The sequence below is a fragment of the Rhinatrema bivittatum genome, chromosome 4 (genome assembly GCF_901001135.1).
Source record: "Rhinatrema bivittatum chromosome 4, aRhiBiv1.1, whole genome shotgun sequence".
Lineage (NCBI taxonomy): Eukaryota > Metazoa > Chordata > Amphibia > Gymnophiona > Rhinatrematidae > Rhinatrema > Rhinatrema bivittatum.
Genome location: NC_042618.1, coordinates 6,234,339 through 6,259,269, shown reverse-complemented (window position 1 = coordinate 6,259,269; position 24,931 = coordinate 6,234,339). Strand labels below are relative to the sequence as shown.

The window sequence follows — 24,931 nt, the reverse complement described above, 5'->3', positions numbered from 1 at the left end:
CGTGTTCTAATTGCTTCTGGGTGGAGCGTGCAGAAGTGAAAAAATCCATAGTCAATCTCCGCCACGTTTTAAAGGCTGTCTCTCAGATTAATTCTATGTTAAATGGTGACTTTAACATAGAATCGACTCCACTAGTACTAAGCCAATCGAATGCTGAACTGTTGATCTTGGGTCAGGCCTTGATGAGGATGAGTTGGATAAGATTTGGACTTGCGTATGGAAGTCGTCTGTTTGTAAGAAGAGTAGGGAGTTAGTCGATGTATTAATTACTGCATAGATCTTATCAATATTCTGAGTATTATGCTTGATTTAGCAACTCTATGCCAGAGTGGATATCAATAAATAGGTTCTTATATCGATGGGCAGTGGCCATGTCATTTGTTGTTCTTTCTTGAGCTAGGGTGCAGGGGCTTATTTCTGATAATACATGGGGAAGGCTTGGATCTGTCTCTATAGTTTTGTTAGGGGCGGTGGAAGGGGTACTGTACAAACAAGAAAACTAGGGCATTGGTATCGCGTTTGCTTCATGGCGCCTGTTTAAGAATTGCCTTTTATTGGAAGGTTACTCCTCATTTGGACCACTGAAAAGTAAAGAACTGGGAGTTACACTGATTGAAACCACTGATAGCTGCCCAGGCTTGCATAACCCCTTTTAAGGTTATCCTGATCCAAAGATGGACGCAAACAACGAACCAAACGCAGTTTTGGAAATGCCTTTCTTTTTAGAACCCCCCACAATCTGGGGCTTAAAAGTGAAGTTAAAATCTATTATGAAACCCAAATTGTAGATCTCTGATATAATAACCAACCTATAGCCCCCCACCCCCAGCCAGAACAGGTGATATTGAGAGTGATTGAAGGGAGGGCTTTCGCACCCATAGCAGATCGGTTTAACAAGAACCAACTGCACATCCACCAAAAGATTTCCATTTAACAAAGACTCAGATGATCATTTCATTGAGTTAACACCCAATGGTGTCACCAGTTGATTGTCATCAGCATATATAAAATAATAAAACCTAAATTTAGACAAAGGTTTTTCCAAGAGGGGTAAGAATTGCAGGTAGAAGTGAACACTGTGGAGAGTTAGAGAAACTATTACCTAACTGTGCTTTCTGAGAAGAGCCCAGTAAAAAAGAATAAAAGAAGGAGAGGATCTTCTGTCTGAGTCCTAACACCACCAATCAGCCAAACAACATACTAAAATGACAGGATGAAAGGCCGTCAAGAAGTCCAAAAGGACAAGAAGAGAGGAGTCACCTCTGTCCAAGGAATGGAATAAATCAGCCACAACAATTAATTAAACAGTCTCAGTTCGATCCCAGCCCCATGCCGTCATGGCTCAACCAGGAGACAGACTGAAGAAAAGACTTTAGCTGAGAGGAAGCTACTTTCTTAATGAGTCTGCCAGCCAGGCTAGATTAGAACATGGTCTGTAATTAACTGGCATGTAACTATCTAAGAGACAGTTTTTTCAAAATTGACTGAATTACAGCAAGAGGATAGAAACTGAACATAAGAAATTGCCATGCTGGATCAGACCAAGGGTCCATCAAGCCCAGCATCCTGTTTCCAACAAAGGCCAAACCAGGCCACAAGAACCTGGCAATTACCCAAACACCAAGAAGATCCCATGCTACTGATGCAATTAATAGCAGTGGCTATTCCCTAAGTAAACTTGATTAATAGCCGTTAATGGACTTCTCCTCCAAGAACTTATCCAAACCTTTTTTAAACCCAACTACACTAACTGCACTAACCACATTCTCTGGCAACAAATTCCAGAGCTTTATTGTGCGTTGAGTGAAAAAGAATTTTCTCCAATTAGTCTTAAATGTGCTACCTGCTAACTTCATGGAATGCCCCCTAGTCCTTCTATTATTCGAAAGTGTAAATAACCGATTCACATCTACTCATTCAAGACCTCTCATGATCTTAAAGACCTCTATCATATCCCCCCTCAGCCGTCTCTTCTCCAAGCTGAACAGCCCTAATCTCTTCAGCCTTTCCTCATAGGGGAGCTGTTCCATCCCCTTTATCATTGTGGTTGCCCTTCTCTGTACCTTCTCCATTGCAGCTATATCGTTTTTGACCTTCAGATAATGAGCTATTAATTAGATAAGTAAACTAGTCTTAAAGTTGACCCTCTGCATTTTAAGAAGAGAGGAAGGACCAATGTCAAGACAACAGGTGATGACCCTCATAGACTTCATCATATACCTCAGTGTATTTTATCTTTGCTGCAGACTAATTTATAATGCAATAACATGTTCCATGGGGGAAGGGAGGGGGCAACAGCTCAGAATGAAGAAGTGGCCTAGTGGTTAGAGCAGCAGCTTGATAATCATAGAAGCCGGGGTTCCAATCCTGCATCTCCTACTGATGCACCTTGGGCAAGTCACTGCACCTTGCAATGGGAAATAATTTTGATGGGGGCACAACAGTTAAATGCCTTCCAGGATCCTCAGCTAATAGAAATGCCAACCAGGTAGTCAATGCAATTACAGAAGAAAGTAGAGACTCCAGTATCAATTTTATCATCCATCTGGGTGCTACAGAGACCTGGTTCACTGAGTCTCAAGATTGGGATACGGCCATACCGGGCTATAACTTGTTAAGGAAGGAAAGAGAGGACAGAAAAGAGGGAGGAGTAGCTTTTTATGTCAAAAACAATATCCAAGCAACTGAGCTGCAAGGAATGTGGGGTAGAGAAGAAGCATCATGGGCCATCCTTAAAGAAGATGATGGTGCATCCATTGTTACTAGAGTGGTTACAGGCCTCTGATTCAAATGGAAAAAACTAGACAGAGATCTGGTCAAAGTCATCCAAAAGATGTGAAAGAAGAGAGAAGTGTTGATTGTTGAAGATTTTATTCTGCCGGATGTAGATTGGAGAATCCCTTCTGTGGAATCTACCAGAAGTAGGGAGATAGTGGATGCTCTGCAAGGGGCTCTGCTCAAACAAATGAATGGGACCCACGAGGGACGGAGTTATACACGACCTGGTGCTCACTAAAGGGGATAATGTCTCTAATATCTGGATGGGTGCCCACCTCAGCACCAGGGATCATCAAACTGTATGGTTTAATATCACAAATAGCATACAGAGAGGTTACATGAAGACCCAAGTATTGCATTTCAAAAATACAGGCTTTGTTGAAATGGGGAATTACCTGGAGGTAGAACTAGAAGATTGAGAGAAAATGAGAGAGGTGGAACAGCTGTGGGTCAAACTAAAAGGAGCAATTACAAATCTATATATTAGAAAAGTAAACAAAAGTAAGAGAAATAAGAAACCGATCTGGTTCTCAAAGGAGGTGGCTGAAAAAATAAAGGCAAAAAGAACAGCGTTCAAGAAATATAAAGGATCCCAAAAAGAGGAACACAAGGAAGAATATCTGGTGAAACTGAGGGAAACGAATACATGAAAAATTATAAATATTTCATGAGCATTATGGTATTTAGTGAGCAGAATTAAGGGACCTTGCCTAAAATATATTTAATGATGCACAATCAACAAACCTTTTCCATTGGAAAGAAATCAGTGGAACTAGGGGGTCATGAAATGAAATTCCAGGGAGGAAGACTAGGAACCAATGTCAGGAAATATTTCTTCATAGAGAGGGTGGTGGATGCCTGAATGCCCTTCCAGAGGAAGAGGTGAAGACTAAAACAATGAAGGAATTCAAAGGGGCATGGGATAAACAATGTGGATCCCTAAAGGCTGGAGATTGCATGGGGGTAAACTGGGGGTAACTGGCTGCTGTGGCTGTTGCTATCCTTAACAATTGGGATGGCAGAGTTTTGCCTTGTACATTATGCTCCCACCATGTGCCACAGTAATGCTAAAACTGCTGATGGCAAGTTGAAGTAGCCTGTAGCTTGGGAAACTCAGGGAAGCCTCTATCCCGGGACGGTCAGCTGAGCCAGAAGAACCAAGTGGATTTAATAAAAGAAACCCAAGAAGTTCTATGCAGAGCTGATGGTCCCTACATTATGGGACATGTACACGAGTATCCACGTGTATCCATACCCCCACCTCCAAAATACTCCTTACAGGGACCCCTTGAGCTCCCCCGACTTGTACTGACAATTTGGTGTGCATTGGATACTGAACACAAGGACACACCTATGCACGCACACACACACAACCGCACGGTGATCTCATAAACCTCCGTCCCTTTGGAAACCCCGCTGCAAAGGACTTTTATTCTATTGTCATGACTGCGCACAACTTGTTCATCCAGGCCTGAACTTCAAAAACAACATTCTTGTTCTAAACATTCAAGCCGTCCTCCCGTGACCGTGAAATCATCTGATGCATCTCGCCTCCTGCAAAAAAAAAAAAAAAAAAAAAGCCCCACCCAAACAAAAATTCTGAGCAGAACTGCTGATAGGCTCAGGAACCTGACGGCATTGGAGAAACGATGACACTTGGCGTCTGCAGAAAGGGACCCGTGTGGACTGGAAAGTTCCACGCTGAATACTTTTTTACGCTGATCCCAGCAAAGGGATCACAACCAGCAAAGCGTCTGAAGAGCTAAAGCCGAGGATGTGCCGGGCGATGGGGAGGACGAGCACTGGAGGTGCACCAGAGGCCACCGCCTCCCATCCCGGCGGCAGCAGCTGCTGCCTGCTCTTATAACTTGACCGCCGGGCCTGACAAGTACCTAAGGCACTCTGACGCACTGCAGTGTGCATGGCCGTAAGAGACATGAGCTCAGGAGAGCCACTTCACCTCTGTTATACAACTAAGTTATTTCTGAATGCAAGCTATGATTTATATTAGAGAGACAAGCCAACCACTCAGGGCTGTTACCACTGATTGCATCTTCAGAGCTGACCTATTACAGAATAGCATTGCTCTACGGGAAATTCCGAGAGAAAGGCGTCCCGGTGTGACTGGGAGCTCAGACTGGAGCGCCCTCAGACAGAGCAGCACTGAAGGAGCGGATTGACTATGTTACGTCTTGAGATCTTAAACTGCAAATTCACTTAATACCTTTTTATTTTAAAAGCTGAGTTCAGCTGCCTCCCTGCTGCGCCAAACTTTGAAACCATCCCTCCTCCAGGCTTGCACACAGTACCCCCCACCCCCAGGCTCCCCTTCCGTAAATTACCCCATCCACGGGTGATCCCAGGTCACTCCTGTCCTGCTGGTGCCAGGGAACCAGAGGCCAGCGTCAGTTTTGAAGTAAGGCAGGGGTGACTGAGATCTCACCTTCCCCCTCTTAGACCCATGGATGAGATGAGCGTGGGACCTGGTGGTGCTACAGAGGAGAAACTTTTTAAAATCTGAAGGTGCAGGGCTTTTTCAGAATGGGGGGGTGGGGGGGGGGGGAGCCTGGCCAAGGCTGGAGCTGACTGCTTCTATTTTGAATAAATAAATAAATATACAAAATTTCAATCAGTTTTTGTTTCATTTTGTTTTCAAAACAAAGCGAAATAGGAAATTACATTGAGATTTCCTATTTTCTTTCAAGCAAAAGCGCAAATCCTTATTAAACATAACAGACTGTTTTTCCCTATTGGAAACTAGGCAGGGCATGGAGTCTCAGGCACTAACCAATGGCAGGGCAGCTTTAAAAATGCTTGATGACATCAGAATCTGCTGCAACTTGTGTTATGATGATTTCTGATTGATTGCTTGGAGTGCGTGCATTCCCTAGAAATGTTATTTTCCAGACTTAAACGGAATGATCAGGGTTAGTAAAAAAATCTCTGAGATATAAATATCGTTCTCCTTCTTTTTACTATTTCCGTCCTGTTTACCGCTACCTTGCATTTAATTCTTATAGCCTTTCAAGCTGCTTGAAATTGCTATGGCCACCTAATTGGTTGATAACTATCCACAGTCACAAAGCAGCAATACAGATATGCAAATTAAAGTTACAGGGACTCAGCTGCAGCTCAGCAGGATAGCGTTCATATCAATCTTCTCTACCCCAGTATAAGAAGCTCCCAAACAAATGGTATGTGGGAGAATCCAGACAGGGAATGGTCAGGGATGATAAAAATTGGATTCCTTGTCCCACTGCTAACTGAGATCCTCTAGGGAGCCCTTTCCTTTCAACATTTGAAGTTCTTTCTTAGCCTTTAACATGCCAAGGTAAAAGTTTAACACCTGAGTGTGGCATGCACAGCTGGCAGCTGGGATATAACTGGGCAGACTAAAATGATCAATAGGTCTATATCTGCCTCATTCACTATGTTACTGTGTTACCATGTAACCACTTTACTAACATCCTGTTACTGTGTAACTACTTTACTTCCTTCCTGTGTTACTATATTACTGTATTAATATGTAACCACTTTACTGTGTTTCTATGTAACCACTTTACGTCCTTCCTGTGTTACTATATTACTGTATTAATATGTAACCACTTTACTGTGTTTCTATGTAACCACTTTACTACCTCCCTGTATTACTGTTTCTATATAACCACTTTACGTCATTTCAGTGTTACTATATTACTGTATTAATATCATGTAATCACTTTACTACCTTACTATGTTACTGCGGTACTATATAACCACTTTACTACCTTCCTGTGTTACTATGTAACCATTTTATTTCCTTCCTGTGTTACTATCTAACCACTTTACGTCCTTCCTGTGTTACTATATTACTGTATTAATATCATGTAACCACTTTACTACCTTACTGCACAACTGCTGTACTATGTAACCACTTTACTACCTTCCTGTGTTACTATGTAGCCACTTTACTATCTTCATGTGTTATTGTGTTGCTATGTAACCACCTTACTATGCTACTGCAGTACTATGTAACCACTTTACTACCTTTCTGTGTAACTGATACTATGTAACCACTAGGGATGTGCAGAGCAAAAGTTTATGTCCATATGTCCATATGTCCAAAGGGGGTCCCATTTGCGGTCAATATGGACATAAACAGAATTCAATGAGTTGAATATATGTCCATATGTGCAAATAAAAATTTAACCCCTCACCCTCCTTAATCCCCCCCCCCAAGACTTACCACAACTCCCTGGTGGTCCAGCGGGGTCAGGACACCATTTCTGACCAACTTTGCAAGGAGCACGTGACGTCGGCGTCACGTCGGAGTGACGCGGCATCACATGATTCCCCGCGGGGTCGCTTCCGGGATCCTCGTTCGGCCCAAAAGGAACTTTTGGCCAGCTTGGGGGGGTCAGAAGGCCCCCCCCAAGCTGGCCAAAAGTTCCTTTTGGGCCGAACGAGCGTTCCGGCGCAACCCCGCGGGGAATCACGTGACGCCGCGTCACTCGACGTGGCGCCGACGTCACGTGCTCCTCGCAAAGGATTGCAGAAATGGCATCCTCACTCCTCGCTAGTTCACCAGGGAGTTCTGGTAAGTCTTTGGGGGGGATTAAGGAAGGTGAGGGGTTTAACTTTTAATTTTGGATCAACAATCGCGATTTCCCACATATCCAACATAGCTATGTTGGATATGTGGGAAATCCGATCGTTTATGTCTCATCACTTTTTTAAGTAAAAAAAAAAATATGCGTAGCGTTTTACATATGCGGTCAATACGAATGCACACCCCTAGTAACCACTTTACTTCCTTCCTGTGTTAGTATTTTACTGTGTTAATATGTAACCACTTTACTACCTTCCTGTCTTAGTGTGCTACTATATAGTCACTTTACTTTCTTCCTGTATTATTATATTACTGTGGTACTATATAACCACTTTACTATCTTCCTGTGTTACTGTGTAACCACTTTACTACCTTCCTGTATTATTGTGTTACTATTTAACCACTTTACTACCTTCCTGTATTACTGTATTATTACATAACCCCTTTACTATTTTCCTGTGTTACTGTGCTGCTGTGTTAATATATGACCACTTTACTAGCTTCTTCTGTTACTATGTAAGTACTTTACTGTCTTTTTGTGTTATTATGGTGCTATGTAACCACTTAACATCCTTACTATGTAACCACTTTACTACCTTCCTGTCTTAGTGTGTTACTATGTAGCCACTTTACTATCTTCCTGTATTACTGTGCTACTATATAATCACTTTACTTTCTTCCTGTATTATTATATTACTGTGGTACTATGTAACCACTTTACTATCTTCCTTTGTTACTGTGTAACCACTTTACTACCTTCCTGTATTATTGTGTTACTATTTAACCACTTTACTACCTTCCTGTATTACTGTATTATTACATAACCCCTTTACTATTTTCCTGTGTTACTGTGCTGCTGTGTTAATATATGACCACTTTACTAGCTTCTTCTGTTACTATGTAAGTACTTTACTGTCTTTTTGTGTTATTATGGTGCTATGTAACCACTTAACTTCCTTACTATGTATCCACTTTACTAGCTTTCTGTGTAGCTACTTTATTATTTCACCGTGATATGCTTATTTTTATTTATTTATTTTTTTAGTTTACGACTTTCAGCCACTTCAACATGGATTACATTCAGGCACTGTAGCTATTTCCCTGTCTACTTAGGGCTCACAATCTGGAGAGTAAAGTAACTTCCCCAAGGTCACAAGGAGCAGCAATGTGATTTGAATTCTCTCTTCCCTGGTTCATGGCCTTCTGCTCTAACAACTAGACTACGTCTCTACTCTACCGAACTCCACTTTGTTAGCTGACGTTTGTCTACAACTGTGGAGTCGCAGCTAAAGATCCTCACACCAGCAGTGGTCATATTCTCAATTAATCAATTAAGTAAGCAGCCAATATTTCCAATTTCAGTATGCTAAAATCATTCTTAAGACACCCAGGCAACAAAATCTGAGCCAAATTGAAATGCAGAAATATAAAACATTTAAAACCCCAAACAAGCCATCAGAATTAGTAAGACTGACTGATGTGAATGGGCTTCACAGAGGCAATTTTGTGCCACAAGCAGCAAACTCAGTATCATTATTCTTTTAACTCTTTTTTTTTTTTTTAACAAATTCCATGTTCAGCCACACTTAACACACAGTAAATGAGAAGATCACAAAGAACTCATGAGAAAACCCAAAACAAACACAGAATCTAGTATGTAAAGTGTAAATAAATGCAGTTTATGGAAGACCGTGCTCTTTCATATTTAAAAGTTTCCTCCTTCAAGTTAAACCTCAATATCCGCTATGTCTCAAAGCTGGGCTCACCCATAGTTCAGAAAGTGGCAGTAGTAAGCCTAGCGCCTAGAAGAAGCTGACTGGCTAGTGTCCTGTGTTCAGGGGGAGAAAGGATCCCTCCCATCTGTCCCAAAGCACTTGCTTCTTATTTTAAAGAATGCAGAAATTCAAAGACAGACCTACTCATCACTATGCACGCCTACCCGTATGCAATTACACCTGTGTTTTCAGGGGAAACGTGCATGCATATTTTTGAAAATGCAAAAGTATGTCCATAAGTGCAAACCCTTCTCCAACCCTATTCCACATATTGGGTAAACTTCTGAGTTTTATAACAGGCCAATTCCCTGCCTTTTACCCAGAAAAAGACCTGTGAAAATGACCTTCTTTATGCAAAGACTCCTTAAATAACGAACTCACACCCCAAAGTAAATCAGATATTTTCTCTTTTAGTATGCTGCAATCACATATAAGACACTCAGACATCCAACTGGAAATGTAGAAATATACAAGATTTTTAATCCCAACAGCCTGGGGCACTGGGCAGACAGGGGTGGTTTAGGATATGTTCTAGGACAGTGGTTCTCAACCTTTTTTCTGTCGGGACTCACCTGACAGATGGTTCTCACATGCGTGATACACTGAATACATAACTGACATGGGGCTAAATGTAAACATGCACTCTGCATCCACAGGAACCCCCCTCGACCCCCAACAATGGGTGCAGAACAGAACTAGGGCATTACCCTGTACAATTCGCCATACAAAAAAGATTCTGGTTCTGATGACATCTCTACTACCAGGTGCAATATCCCTTCTTATGGAAAGACAGTAATTTACCACTAATGCATGTCCTATTGAGAAAACACAACAAATAAGAAGGCCGATACAGTACAGTACAGTACAGTGCACTCCAACGGAGCGCACTGTTAGCCTGCTCTTGGACGCGCATTTTCCCTTACCCCTTATTCAGTAAGGGGAGGAAAATGCACGTCCAACCCGCGGCACCTAATAGCGCCCTCAACATGCAAATATTAGGTATGCGCGTGGGATACAGAAAGTAAAATGTGCAGCCAAGCCGCACATTTTACTTTCAGAAATTAAAGGTCAGTGCTAATTTCTTCCGGTGCCGGGAAAGTGCACAGAAAATCAGTAAAAACTGCTTTTCTGTGCACCCTCCGACTTAATATCATAGCGATATTAAGTCGAAGGTCCTGAAAAGTAAAAAAAGTAAAAAAAATAAAAATAAAAATAATTTGAATTCAGCCCACGGCTGTCGGGCCGAAAACCAGATGCTCAATTTTGCCGGCGAACGGTTTCTGAGCCCGTGGCTGTCAGCAGGCTCGAGAACCGACGCCGGCAAAATTGAGCGTCGGCTGTCAAACCCGCTGACAGCCGCCGCTCCTGTCAAAAAGGAAGCGCTAGGGATGCGCTAGTGTCCCTAGCGCCTCCTTTTCCCCATTTTTACCGCGTCACCTAATTTAAATACAGAATCGTGCGCACCGGCGTTCGTCCGCTCTCCCACGGACTTTACTGTATCGGCCCGAAGGTGGGGTATTTTACTAGCCTACATGCTAGTAAAATACCTCACCTCAGTCACACACACAAAATTGACCTTCACCAAGTACATAAAGACCACAAATTACAAGTATGGAGACAGAAATTGGAATGGAAACTCAAAACAGCCACTCTGCATGCAGTGCGAACTTGGAGAAATGGAAACAGAAATATAGCACCTAACACAGTCCCAGGATCTGCAGTAATGCACAGAAACTAACCCGCACACAGTTACACCTGAATTATGGAACGCACTCAAACAGTAACAACCCTACCTATGAAAAGGCAACACTACCAATATTAAACGAGGCCCTGAACACCAATACACCTGCTATTAGGAAAACAGAATAAGCCAAGCTGCTATAGAGCCCCACACAGAAATAATTGTAAAACTATATTAATAAATGTTACAAAACAGCTGATGAACAGAATAACATCCAACAATTAAAAACTCATAAAAATTATTAAAAATTGTCCAAACATCAATAGAAATATTTCAAAACAGCAAACACATCATATAATATCCAATAATTAAAATGGCAGTCAAACAAGAAAAATAAACTTAAAAAGCCACCTTTACTTACCCTCTCCAGCAACTCTCCTACTTCTTTCCCTTGCAGGCCAATAGCACCAGAAGCAGCAAGGGCTGCTGAAGCTCTGTCCTCACAGTCCTCTTCCTTAGCGCCCACAACCAGTCACTCACACACACACCCCCAATTAGATCCCATGACCAGTCTTTGTCTCTTACCCACCAGTGACCTCTCCAACCAATCTCTCTCTCTCTCTCACACATCATTTGCCTCCCTGACCAGTTTTTCTCTCTCACACACACCAGATGCCTTACTGACCAATCTTTCTCTCTCCTTCAAATACACCAGCCACCTCCTTGACCAGTCCGTCTCAATCACACACATGTTCTCTTTTACTTACACACATGCTCTCAATCACACACATGTTCTCTTTTACTTACACTCATGCTCTCAATCACACACACATGCTCTGTCTCCCCCCTCTGGCTCACTCTCACTCATACCCTCCCCCCCACCTCCCCAGCACAAATGGCAGCTGCAGTAGCCTCCTACTCCAGCCCCGGCAGCCCGAGAATGAAGAATCCCGTCGGCTGCAGGGGCCAACTCTGCTCTTTCTCCTGTCTCTGATCGCTGGGTGCGTTTCATTTTAGTCCGGGCTTGAGCATGCAGTATGGCCTTCTCTTCTTCCCGTGTGACCCACTGTACATCACTTCCTATTTTGGGCCATCGGGGGGGGGGGGCGGGAAGAAGAAAGGGCCACGCTGCTGATGTTGCCAGCTTTCCCTAGCGCCGCTGCCGTTCCTGTGCAAATGGAACGGCAGCAGTGTCAATAGAAGAATTTGTGCGTCTCACTGCCATGAAGGAGAGGGAGGAAAGCACAAGCCGGGGCAGTGGGATCCCCGGGAAGCCACGACACGCCTGCCAGCTCTTGGCGACCCTCTGGTGTGTGTCCCGACATGCTTGTGGAGAATCGCTGTTCTATGAGCCCATCACAAAACTGGTAAACCTTTCTTTGCCAGGAGTCACGCTGCTAGAACTGAAAAAGGCCACTGAAAAGCCTTTGGTTAAGAAACCCTCGTTAAACTCTGATGATTTAGTAAACTCTAGACCAATTTCCTTTCTCCTGTTCTTAGCAAAAATTTCAGAAGCTGCTGGTTTAACTCAGTTGAATGATTTTATGGAGCCTAACATCAGTTTGGTTTCAGGAAGTGTTTAGTATGGTGATTTTACTGGCAACCAGTAATGACTGGGATTTGGGAAAATGTGTAATCTTAGTGTTGCTTGATATTTCAGCGGCATTCGATACGCTTAACCACTCAGTTTTTATTGTCATGTTTAAAAGACCTTGGTTTATCTGGCACTGCACTAAACTGATTTACTTCTTACCTCTTGAATAGAAGCCACCGCGTGCCTATCGCTTCTAATCAATCAACCTGGCACACTGTTGATACTGGTGCCCCAGGGGTCTGCACTGTTGGCCGCTCTTTTTAGCATCTGCTTAGCCCCCTTTGTGTGTTATTGTCTACTCGGCTTAAATTGCAAATTGTATGCAGATCACATACAGTTTGTGTCCTAAATATTCTACATGGCAGGTGACCTATGATTTATTATTATGCCTTGACTCAATTAGAGCCTGGTTATATCATCATCAATTATTACTAAATTTAGATAAAACTATTATTGTGTCGTATTGCTTGCCAATAGTTGATGACCCCTCTGAGCTTTATTTTCAATGACATGAGGTTCCAGTTGCTTCTCAAGTGAGGAATTTGGGTGTTATTCTTGATAGTGAGCTATCAATGAAGCCACACATTCATTCTGTTGTTCAATCTTCCTTTTATAAATTGAGATTACTTCAACATCTCAAACCACTGTTCATGGCGATGCCTTTCGGTCAGTTCTTCAGGCATTGCTATTACCAAGCCTAGATTACTGTAGCTCTTTCATTTTGGGCTTACCAGCGGCTTCTTTGAAAGCTCTTCAAATTCTGCAAAACGTCATTGCCAGACTATTGACTGGTACCAGTCACTTCAAACACATTACTTCTGTGCTGAACCAGCTTCACTGGCTTCCAATCAAAGGGTGTGTTAAATATAAAGTGTGTTCCTTGATTCAGAAATTGATTTTAAATAATGATCTAGCACCCTGCATCGGTTAATGTTATGTTATCTGACAGGGGGCCAAGATGGCGTCTTGAAGGAGGGACGCGTCTAGGTCAGCTCCGCTCTGTGCATTTCTTCCTTTGGCTGTAACTGGCAAATATGCCTCATACCAAGCACAAGGATAGACTGAGGGAGGCAGCCCCATTATCCCCCTCAATCAGCCCAACTCAGCAGAGAATTGAGGGCTTTTTCACTGCTGTTCCCGGCCGAACTCCAGGTGCAGGAATCGCTGTGACTGCCAGCACGGAGAGTGTGTCAGCTTCACTTGATTCACAAACATCTCTCATCCCTGGAGCGCTGATAACTCCCTCCGCCCCCTTCCATGACCCGACCCTTGGACTGGATCGACCGGTGGAACGTCTGGACTCTTTCCAGCTAACTCTGGAGGTCATTGGGGCGGGTCCCTCGGTTCGAGTTGAGATATCTGAAGTAAGTGGAAATCCAACTATCCTGCTTCAGTCACCGGTACAATATACTCCGGTGAAGGAATCAGAACGCCGTGGATTACTTGCTATGGTGTAGGCTCGCGTAGGGGAAGGAGGATCTGCTAGTGACCACTGTAGTGTGGGTATTCCTAGAGGGCAGGATGTGCTTGTTGGTTCTATTCATAAAGGCAATTTGGCTAAACCTCCTGTTATTACTCTGGACTCTGTTTGGACTGCTGTAATGACTCGGGGAAAAATCTATTTCATCTCTAATCTCTGTAACTGTGGATATTAATAATCGTATGCAAACCACAGAACTCTCCATTGCTTCACATGCTACCACGTCAGAAAATTTGGAGCAGCGTGTAACCCAAATTCAGAAAGTGCAGTCTGGATTAATACAGGGAGATAGGAGCTATTCAAAGAGACTAGAGAATACTGAAAACGCTGTGAGATATCTGAATTTGAGAGTTCTGAACTTTCCTCAGGTTTCTCATGTTTCTCCTCAGGATCAATTTAAAAAATATCTCCAAGAAATTCTGAAAATTCCACCGGGCGCAGTGCCACCTATAGCCAAAATGTATTTTATATCTTTTGATAAAAGAGATGATATATCTTCTCAATTACCTGGCCCTGCACCTCCCACTGCTGATTTATCTGCTTTTTTTTGGCATCTTCGGGAGAAGAGCAAGTTGAAAACCGAGGGACGCTACTGGTCAAGTTTATTTTTCCATCTGATAGAGACTTGGTTCTCAAGTTATTTCTTCATAATACACAAGTTCTATACTATGGTCAGAAATTTGTGGATTTTTCCGGATATAGTAAGATCTACTCAACAGAGAAGAAAAGAGTTTCTAGCATTTTGCCATCAAGCTAGACAATTAGGAGCTCAGATTACAATACGGTATCCATGTAAATGTATCATGAAAGTTAATAATGTTAAATATATATATTTTGATCCTGCTCAACTGAAGCTCTTTTTAGATTCTCATGTTTCATCTGATAATACAGCTAACTAGTCAGTTATCGCAATAGTAGAGGTACTGGGTGTATCCCTCCTTAATTACTTGATCTCTTTTTTTTGCTGTGTAATATGTAACGCTCTCTAGAATTTTGATCTTCTCAATTTCTTGGTATCTAGGGTAATGTATTGAATTATTGCCTGAGTATATTTTGCTTGTATTTTATTTCTCTGTCCTTGCCCTTATCTATTGGCAAGCTTGTTATTGCTAAATTACTATTATAATTAATAAAGAGAAAATGTAAAAAAAAAAAAGATCTATGTGCCTCGTCTTGCTTTGCCATCCATCCGATTAAAAACCATTTAGAGATAGCATGGTACAGAACAGTGCATTTGGTTGTAGCATGAGAGAGAACTCTGTCCCTAGCTGGAACACATTACCCGAGAACCTGCGTGCACATGAACAGTAACTTTCAACCCGACGCGTGTGCGCACGTGGACGTGCTGATTTTATAACGTACGCATGTTTATGTGCACACGTTATAAAGTCAGCTACCCACGCGTACATGCACGTGCGCGGGCGAAGGCCGTCTCAAGCGCATGAGAGGGCAATTTTCGTAGGTACGCATGGCGAGACACAGGACCTATTTCCCAGTTCCCTCCCAGGTCGCCCCAGTAAAGGAGCAGATTTCCTAAACCCCCTACCTGAATTTTCTCCCTTTCACCCTAAAGCCCTGCTGATTACCCTGTTTTTTTTTTTTATTGCACTACTTATTCGCAGTCCATAGCAGAAGCAAGTTACCAGCTCTAAGAGATCCTGGCGTGCGCTTGTGCGCGTAACTGACTTCATGGTACAGTCCTGGCCCGCCCATGTCCCGCCCCTTTCCCCGCAAATCATTTTTTTTTAATGGGCGTACCGGGAGATATGCGTGTGGCTGCAGGCCTTTTAAAATGTGCATGGCCCGCACGCCTCCAAGTCACATGCAAATCTCCCAGCTTGGCTGAGCATAGGGTTTCTAAAATCTACCTGTAACTAAGCCAATTTCTTTAAAAAAAAAAAAAACCTCTGAAGACATTTTTCTTTAAAAATGCATTTGATGAATAATTGCAAAATAAGGCCAAGATTTTGCTGCAATTATCTTAATGTGCACATGTTATAAAATCTTATGGCCTGGATTGGCCACTGTTGGAAACAGGATGCTGGGCTTGATGGACCCAGCATGCCATGTTCTTATACGGCAGTTGTGATTATGCAGAAGAGGTATTCTATTGTTATGCAGATCTATGTATATGTCTGGGTTTTTTGGGGTTTTTTTTTTTTTTTACTAATATTGTGTTTTGATTATGAGTTTTTATGGTTTTAACTCGTACTCAGTGCTGTTATTTTATTGTTTAATTTTTATAAATGTTATTCATGGAATCTGCCGTGATTGTTCAGAATGTGTGGACTAGAAACAAATAAATAAATAGATGTATCTATACTGCCCTACTCACCAGCTTGGTTACTGCCTTGACTTAGTCCTTTCTTCTTCAAAATGCTATGTCTCAGACTTCTCCAGCTCAGTTCTTCTTCTCTCAGACTATCATCGGTTAACTTTCACACTAAACCTCCCCCTACAGTCTCGTCCAGGCTATGGATCCTTGTATCCCGTCTACTACTGACACATCTCTCCTCTCCTCCACTACATTGTCTGAGGCAGTTTCTTCTTAAAACACTACTGCTCCTCTGCTTACCCATCCTCTAAGGAGCACCCAATCCCAGCCTTGGTCGTTCACTTTCTATGTTCCTGTGCCCACTCTAGAGCATCTCCGGCTAAACTCCCGTGCCCATGCCGACTTCCTTCCAATCTGCTATTGCACTTGCCAGACAAGGCTACTCCATCCATCTGATGAATTCTCCAGCCTCCGATCCTTGTAGCCTTTTGGCCACACTCAGTTCCCTCCTCACACTGCCTTTCTTTCCCCCCCCCCCCCCCCCTTCACACTCTGCCCAGGCTAAGGGTGACTACTCCCCATGACAAGCTTCACAAAATGAATCTTTATTCCTCAACCAGATCACCTCTGTCTCTCCTGTCCCCTTTCATTCCTCTCTCTAGCCCCGCCATCCTTTTCTCCTTTTCTGAAATCACAGTGGAGTAAACTGCCCATCTTTTATCCTCCTCCAAAATTACTGCTTGTTCCTCTGACCTCCTTCCCACCCAGTCCCTCAGCTCTATTTTCCCTGCAACCGTCCCTTCCATCTGTCACATCCTTAGTCTATCACTTTCTACTGCTACTGTTCCCGCTGCCTTCTCCTCACTCCTCAAAAAACTCTCAGTTGAGTTCTACCTGCCCTGCTATCGTCCCATTTCCCTCCTCCCTTCTGCATCCAAACTATTTGATTGTGCTATTCACCGCCACTGTCTTGACTTTCTTTCTCCTCAAGCCATTCTCAATCCACGCCAGTCTGGTTTCTGCCTTCCACGTGCCACAGAAACCGCCCTTGCCAAAGTCTCCAATAACCTGTTTATGGCTGAAACCAAAAAAACCTTTCCTCAGTCCTTATCCTCCTTGACCTATCTGCTGCTTTACACACTGTTGTTCACCACTCACTCGTTGATTCTCTGTCCTCACTTGGATTTTGGGTCTCTGTCCTGTCTTGGTTCTCTTCTTATCTCTCCCATCGCACTTTTAATGTTTCCTCTGGTGGATCCTCCTCTACTGTCATCCCACTATCAACTGGTGCTCCTCAGGGCTCTGTCCTGGTCCCTCTTCTCTTCTCTCTGGGCACTAATTCCCTTGGTGCTCTGATGTCCTCTCATGGTTTTCAATACCATCTCTGTGCTTATGATTCCCAGATTTACCTCGTAGACCAGGAATTTCACCAGGAATCCAGGCCCAGATCTCATCCTGCTTGTCTGACATTGCTGCCTGGTTGTCCCAATGCCACCTTAAGTTCAACGTCAAAATCAAGCAACCTCCGTAGCAAGCCCAAGACTCTGGAATCAGTTACCAGAGGTGATAGGTAATGCATCGTCTATGAGCGCAAACTGGCATTGCAGTAATTGAGGCTTTTTGTTCTTTTCTAAAGCTTTTACTGTGTGTTCTGTTTTTATTCTTCAACCTGTATAATAAAAACATACTTGATATGTTTTTATTCATTATTTCTGCAAACCACTGTGAACTACCCCAGGAACAAGTGAGTTAAAAGAATTTTATAAATAAATAAATAACATGGCCAAGACAGAGCTCCTTATCTCCCCCAAACTCACTTCCTCCTTTCTCTATTTCTATGGATAACACGGGCATCCTCCCAGTGCCCTCAGCCCATACATAGCCTCTCTCTCCTTCTCTACTACACACAGCCAAAACACTGCTAAAATGTGCTGTTTCTTTCTCCGTAACCCCCCAAAAATCTGTCTCTTCCTTGCTAAATACACTCCCAGAATCTTTATCCCCTCTCTCATCTCCTCCCGCTTAGACTATTATAACCTGCTCCTGGCTTAGTGTTTGGGTACTTGCCAGGTTCTTATGGCCTGGATTGGCCACTGTTGGAAACAGGATGCTGGACCCTTGGTCTGACCCAGTATGGACCCTTGGTCTGACCCAGTATGGCATGTTCTTATGTTCTCACAGGTCTCCCGGTGAGCCGTCTCTCTCCACTACAATCTATCCAAAATTCAGCTGCGGGACCTATCGTCTTCCACCAGTGTCCTACATCTGTATAACTCCGTCTTTTCAAGCCATCACATTGGCTCCCTGTCCACTTCCACATACAGTTCAAATTCTTCTCACTTACATGAGCCTTCTCTCTGCAGCTCCTCCCTACCTCTCTCCTATCTCTCCCTACACTCCTCCTTGTGCACTCGGCTCATCAGGCAGGTCACTCCTCTCCTCTACCGCCAATTCCCGACTCCGTGCTTTCCACCTGGCTGCACCCTATGCTTGGAATAGACTTCCTGAGTTGGTACGGTCATTCCTCCCTCTCTCTGTCCTTATTCAAATCCAGTCTAAAAAGCCACCTTTTTGAGGCTACTTTTAAATCTTAACCCTCGATTATCTCTCTCACGGCCTTATTGATTTTAACCATTTTCTTAATAAATGAAAGGATCAGTTTTACCCTGTATGTTTGCTCTTGATTAGAATGTGAGCTCTACAGAGCAGGGATCATCTCTTATGTGCTTTGTATAGCACTGCAGAAATCCAATATCATTATAGAAGTGATACAAAGTAGTTGTAGTAAATCTCATCTAGTAAAACAATCATTCCTGTCATAAAGCCTTTAGCAGCAGATTTGATTGGATTATGACTTTTGAACAAATGAAATGATTTTGTACAGCTGATCAGTTCAAGCAATGTTAGAAATACTTTTTTCTACAATGGGAGAAAATATGCTTCAGCTGTTGGTTCTCTGGTTAATAGCTTGAGTCACCCATTGTCTCAGGACACAAATTCTTGTCATAAAAGATTATTAGAACAGGGGAATCACTTACTAGAAATAATAATTTTATTAATAAGTAATGATAATTATCTCATAGGTGTTGTGTGTCTGTTACATTTGATATGGATGTTGAGTTTTAGCTGCTGCATTAATATGCCTTGTGTGGTTTTGATTGGTTGTTAATTTCAGACTGATGTGCAGGGGGAGGAGAAGCCTCTGATGATTTAGAAGATTTTATCGGGCTGCGGTATGTATTCGTTTTCTAGGATGAGCGGTTGTAGATTATTTGCCATCACTTTGCTCCTACAGTGGACACATCCTGCAGGTAGTGAAGATGACATGGAAGGCCCGCTGGACCTCCATCTCTGACCTGTGCATCCCTGGCTGGCTCTTTTCATAGAATAATATGCGGTGTTACTAATTATTGCATGAGCATTACAGGACAGGTAGTGGTGTGATAGGAACTAGCCTAAGCAGCCCAGCTGCCAGCCAGAGAGTGTGACCACTTGTTAGGTCTCTCTCCCTACAGATGTTGTCTCTCTCATTTGCACTCTGCCATCGCAAGATCTCCAACGGAGTTCACGGCCAGCTCTCCTCCCTCTCCATGTTTACATACAAAGTTTCGTAATCGTCTAAATAGCCAGCAGTACTAGCGTGGCCCTTGCCCAAACACCCTGTCTCCTAGGGACCCTACGAAGCCTGCCAGACAGACCCGGCTGCTGCTGGTCAAATTCTTTCATCCCAGCCTGGTGCAGCTGTTGCCCGAACATCCTCAACGCCAATGACAGTTACAAGCAAAGGCTCGTGAAACCAGATCCTGGCCCTGGATCCAAGTGAGTTGAAACCCAAAGGAGCAGCAGGAAAGGGCCAGGTCAAAGACCAAAAACCTTCAGTTTAGACATGATCTTCTCCTTCAGAGAAAGTCTAGTGCTCTATTCTAATTCTCCATAGCATCTGAAAGCAATCTGACCTGCCTGGAGCGCTCAACAATCTGGCCTGAAGGTCCCCTGCACCCTGGGGACGGTGCACTTACAGCAGCAGAGAGCTGAGCTTTATTACACACTGCACAAATATATTAGTGGGCTCTTGCAGACAACCATTTTACCCCAGGATTAAGAAACGAAGCCCCAGAGGGGAAACAGAATCCACCCCTTTAACAGGGAGGGATTCCATATTCAGAGGGGGAGGTTTTGCCAGTGGAGACTGCTTTGGAGGGGCAGAGGTCAGTGATGGTGACATTGGATTGGGGGGTGGCGGGGGAAGGGCGGCGTACGCACTGGGTTTTTCACCTTCCTCTGGTTTGTCACAGAGAGATCTTGGGAAATCAGAGGAAGGCTGGACCTCTGGTCTACTTTTCAATCTAGTGCTACGACTGCAACAAAATGATACATGCACATCATTTTTTTACTCTATAATAGATTAATCGTTTGATATTTTCCTTGGTATGTTCCTTGTAAATCGCCATCCTGGCGATAGTTATCTCTGTTACCTGTGAACCGGAGTGATATGTATTGTATACAGGAACTTCCGGTATATAAAAACTAAAAATAAATAAATAAATAAATAAATTTTTTAAACCACCTTTCATAAATGTTGTGGATGAAAATATCATGCAAGTTAAAACTCCTCAGCTTGCATAAAGTGTTCCAGCAGCAGATTACAGGACTGGGTGGGTACGCCTGGTCTCTTAGGTGTATTTAAGGAGACCTGGCTCCTGTTCAGGCCATTATAAGAGTCCATTCCAAATGAACACGGTCTGTTTTATGTGCCGACATGCGGCTTTATAAAAATGCCTGCCAGATGTGCGGGTAAAGTGACCCACTTGTGCCTATGCTTACCCAGACTGTGCAGAGGTGTTCCTGGGTGAGAGCACCCGCTTCTGCCCGTACGTTTCCATTTTACCAAGTCTGCATGTAAATGTACAGGGGAAATGTATGTGCTCTAGATAGCAGGTGTAATTTATGCAGGCGATTTTAGTGGGATAATTTTCACAGGCAGCGTGTATGTGCACGCTCCTTATGAAAGTCGGTGTAACGTGCACAGCCATATTTACCACATAAGTTACCTGTGATGTTACAAAAATTGACCTCCCTGTATATTGTGTAATGCAGATCTGCCTCCTTCCAAATTATCTAACCTAATCTTCAGTTTTTGGCGTGCTTTTCCAGGAAGCTCAAAGAATGTTATAATCAAAATTACAATAAGCATCAAATACATCAAATACCTACCAGCAAATGCAATAAAATCATTAACGATTCCAAATCTAAAATACAATAAAACCCTCTCCTTTCTATCCCCTACTAGCATTAACCCAAAAAAGTCATCCTGCTCCCCAAGGCTCCCAAAAGTTCCCAAATAAGTCCCCAAAATGGTGACACCCCACCCCACCCCCCCCTTTTGGTTCACCCCTTCAGTGGTGTCCGGCCACCCACAGCCGTCCTCCCCCATGTCAGCAGAGGTCACAGGCAATGCCAGAGGTCGCCAGCACAGCAGCCGGAGAAGGGCTGGGCATGGCTTTCTGTAACAAGGGAGAGCCTGGGTGTCAGCCACTCCTGCAGGCCTCAGCTCCATCCCTCCCTCCCCCCCACCACCATCTGGGCCCACCATGGCACCAGTAAGAAAAGATAGAGAAGATGCACCCCCCATCCCCCACTGACTGGAGCAGTCGCTTGCAGCCAGGCACAGAGCGGTCAGGTCGTGGCTGACACATCAGGGGATCACAGCAAGGCAGCAAGGTGTGCGGGTAATGCACATCAGGAGAAGATAAACGGCAGCCAGAGCAGCAAACTCTGCTGCACCCTGCCCCCAGACCAGAGAGAGGGGCACAGGGAGCCGCAGCAGACTTTCCCTAAACTGCAACTTTTACTTGACATTTTCTTACCCAGCTTCATCGTTTTATCTCTTTCTTTGGCAGTACATGTAAAATTGCCAAAAAAAAGTTATCTGAATCTGAAAGCCCGCGCTTGGGCTTAGCGAAAGGGCGAACGCCTTTGCCTGTTTGCTGAGGTGACGTCTCTTACGCCATAAGAGACATTTGCAGATCGGACCATACACCTGTTTCAAAAGAGACAGGCGGGGTACCTTCCCGTCTTTCTGTGGGGGATTGGGGGTCACCGGCAGGAGCTGGACAAAGGGCCTGGGAGCCCGGTCCGGTCCGGACCCTCCAACCCCGGCAGAAAGGGAGGATCCAGCCCCAGTCTCCCGGAGAGAGCGGCACAAGTTACAGCCCGAAGTTCAGTGCTGGGTTCTCCCTCTCATCCTCCTCCCCTTCTTACTTCCACGGCAGGCAGAGAGCGCTCAGGTCTCCGGGGCAGGCACCTGCTGCCTCCGCCAGTTGCCCGGAGGCGGCAGCAGCCGGGATTTGAACTCGGACCCCGCAGATCCCTTCCCGTGTCTCGGGCGCTCTCCCAGCCCGCAGTCCGGGTCCCAGAGTTATCCGGACAAAGTTCCCGCCTCCCCCCCCCCCCCGGGTGCCCTCACTCACAGGATCTCGGTGTGCGGCGGCAGCTCGGGCCAGGCGCCCAGGTCCCGGCAGGTGACCCGCTCCGAGCACTCGCAGCGCGGCGGGCAGGGGCTCCCGGCGCCCGGCGCCCGCAGCAGGAGCAGCGGCAGCAGCAGCAGCGCCCGGGGCATGGCTCGTCCCCTGCGGGGAGGCGCCGTGAGAGCGCAAACAGAGCAACGAAACGAAAGAGAAAAAAAAAAAGCAGCGCGAGAGAACGACAGCAGGGACCCGGGCAGCTCCCCCGGCGGCCGGCGATCTCCTCTGCTCGGGAAGCTGGGCTGCTCTGCCAGGGGGCAGGACCTCGGGGGGGGGGGGCGCCCCGGCCGGGACCCTGCTCTAGTGCCTGGTGCTCCTCCGCCCCCTGCTGCTGGCAGCTGTAACCTGGCTGGCAAGCTGCGGAACTGGGAGATATCCCGAGAGGAAGAGCAGGAGGGGGGATAGACTGCTATTTTCAGTTCCGAGTGCATTCCTGGGCTCCAAATGCAATCACCCCACGTATTGAACTAATATTGCACTGGGAATTATTTGAAGAGCTAAATAAAATCGAATTGGCAGGTTGAAGCCTGCATATTGTGCATTGCACCCGATTAGGTAATCAGCCAGCCCATGTCCCCGTTTGTAGCTAAAATTGTGAAGGTATCGTACCTGATGTGATGAAAAGATCACTTGTAAGACCGATTTTTAAACATTCAGACCCCAGCCTTTTGGAAATGGCGCGCTATAGACCCATTTCCTCTTTGCCTTTCTTGGCTAAACTGACAGAGAAAGTAGTACATAAACAGGTAAGTGATTACTAAGAAGAGAAGGATCTCCCACATCCAAACCAATATGGATTTCTGAAAACGTTCTTACTTTCAGTGACTCACATGGAGCGATTTTGATTAGCGCTATTAGATTTAACGCGGCATTCTACATCGTGCATCGCCCTATTCTGATAACGCCACTGATGAAAGTAGGGGGGATCAGGCCAACCGGTAAATTGGCTGCGGTGTTTCCTGAGGAATCGCGTGTGCGCAAAGTGATTCTGAGATTGAGAGGAAGCAGGGCTCGGCAGTCTCTGTAACGCTTTTTAATGCGTTTCTCTCCCCTCTGGGTGCCCTGCTAGAGGAGATGAGCTGCGGATGATCTTTCCCATACAAATTTAAGTTCGGATGCAATGAAAGAAGTAGGCTCTTCAGAAACGGCCGGTGAATAACCGGCTTATCAAAGACAGACATTCCTTCGGCATCTCATAAGCTGGAGTCAGAGACATTGCCCGTGTTTAAGTTCAATGGGCCTGACATTTCGTGTGCCACAGTAGTTAGAGATCCAGGAGCATCCTTCTATGCCAGCACACATTAAGCAGCAGGATAAAATCCACCACTTTAAACCGAGAATGTTAAACGAAGCTCAAACTCTGATTAGATTTCCACTTGAGGATACAAAGGCTCTTCTTTAATGGACAAGATTATGGCAGCAAAACATCCAAGGGCCTTAGAGTTACCGCAGAGCTCTGCAGCCAGAGGACTGAAAGGGGATCTTCAGGCTTATAGGAGCATATAAACCCCGCGCTCTGGGAACTACATCAGCTCCCGGTCCAGTATACAATTCCTTACACATAAGATTATCTACCATTGGGGAGGAGGACAGTTGGGTGGAAATTTGCAGTTGTCCACTCCTCAGAAGGCCTTACGATCAGGTCTAACAGATGTGCCATCAGTTCATCAGGGTCCATGCAGGGCTATTTATTAATTTAGATTTATATTCTGCCTTTCAGCCACTTCAAAGCAGATTACACGAGGCCCCAGCTTTGTTCCTGAGGCGATGGAGATGAAAGTGATTTGCCTAAGGTCACAAAGTACAGCAGCGGAATTGAACCCTGGCTTCCCTTAATATTTTATGCAATGGCATCAAATCTGACTGATAAAAAAGCGGGCTATGAGAATCACCTCCCCTTTGTCCTTTCTTAATTTGTGCATTGTCTTCAATATGAGAGGAATTAAGTGACTATTTTGCATGTTGCAGTTGCCCAAGTAATATAGTTTGAAAGAATTCTTAATAAAAATAAACCACTTATCTCTTGCACCCTCCTCAGGCTTTCACTTCATCTTGCAAACATTTTTTGGGTTCCCTTTGAAAAGCACCCACTTAAACTGGTAAATGATAACACGGTGCATGCGTCCTTCCTATTAATGCCGTTGCCCATTCTTCCAGCATGAGGAGTGCTTGGATTCCAGTTTATCTGCACAAGGGCTCATTCGCAATTTTAGCACCACAGGTTTTATTTCTTTCT

At 44.5% G+C, this 24,931-nt stretch overlaps 1 protein-coding gene across 2 annotated transcripts in view; it reads right to left on the bottom strand.

Moving 5' to 3' along the window:
* TSHR (thyroid stimulating hormone receptor) overlaps nucleotides 1–22,894 on the bottom strand; it is a 255,027-nt gene extending 232,133 nt beyond the window's left edge. For both annotated transcript variants that reach the window (XM_029597705.1, XM_029597706.1), the window contains exon 1: nucleotides 22,642–22,894. In XM_029597705.1, coding sequence (XP_029453565.1) covers nucleotides 22,642–22,790 — 149 coding nt within the window. In that variant the 5' untranslated portion in view covers nucleotides 22,791–22,894. The remainder of the gene's footprint in view (nucleotides 1–22,641) is intronic.
* Between the last annotated feature and the right edge of the window lie 2,037 nt (nucleotides 22,895–24,931).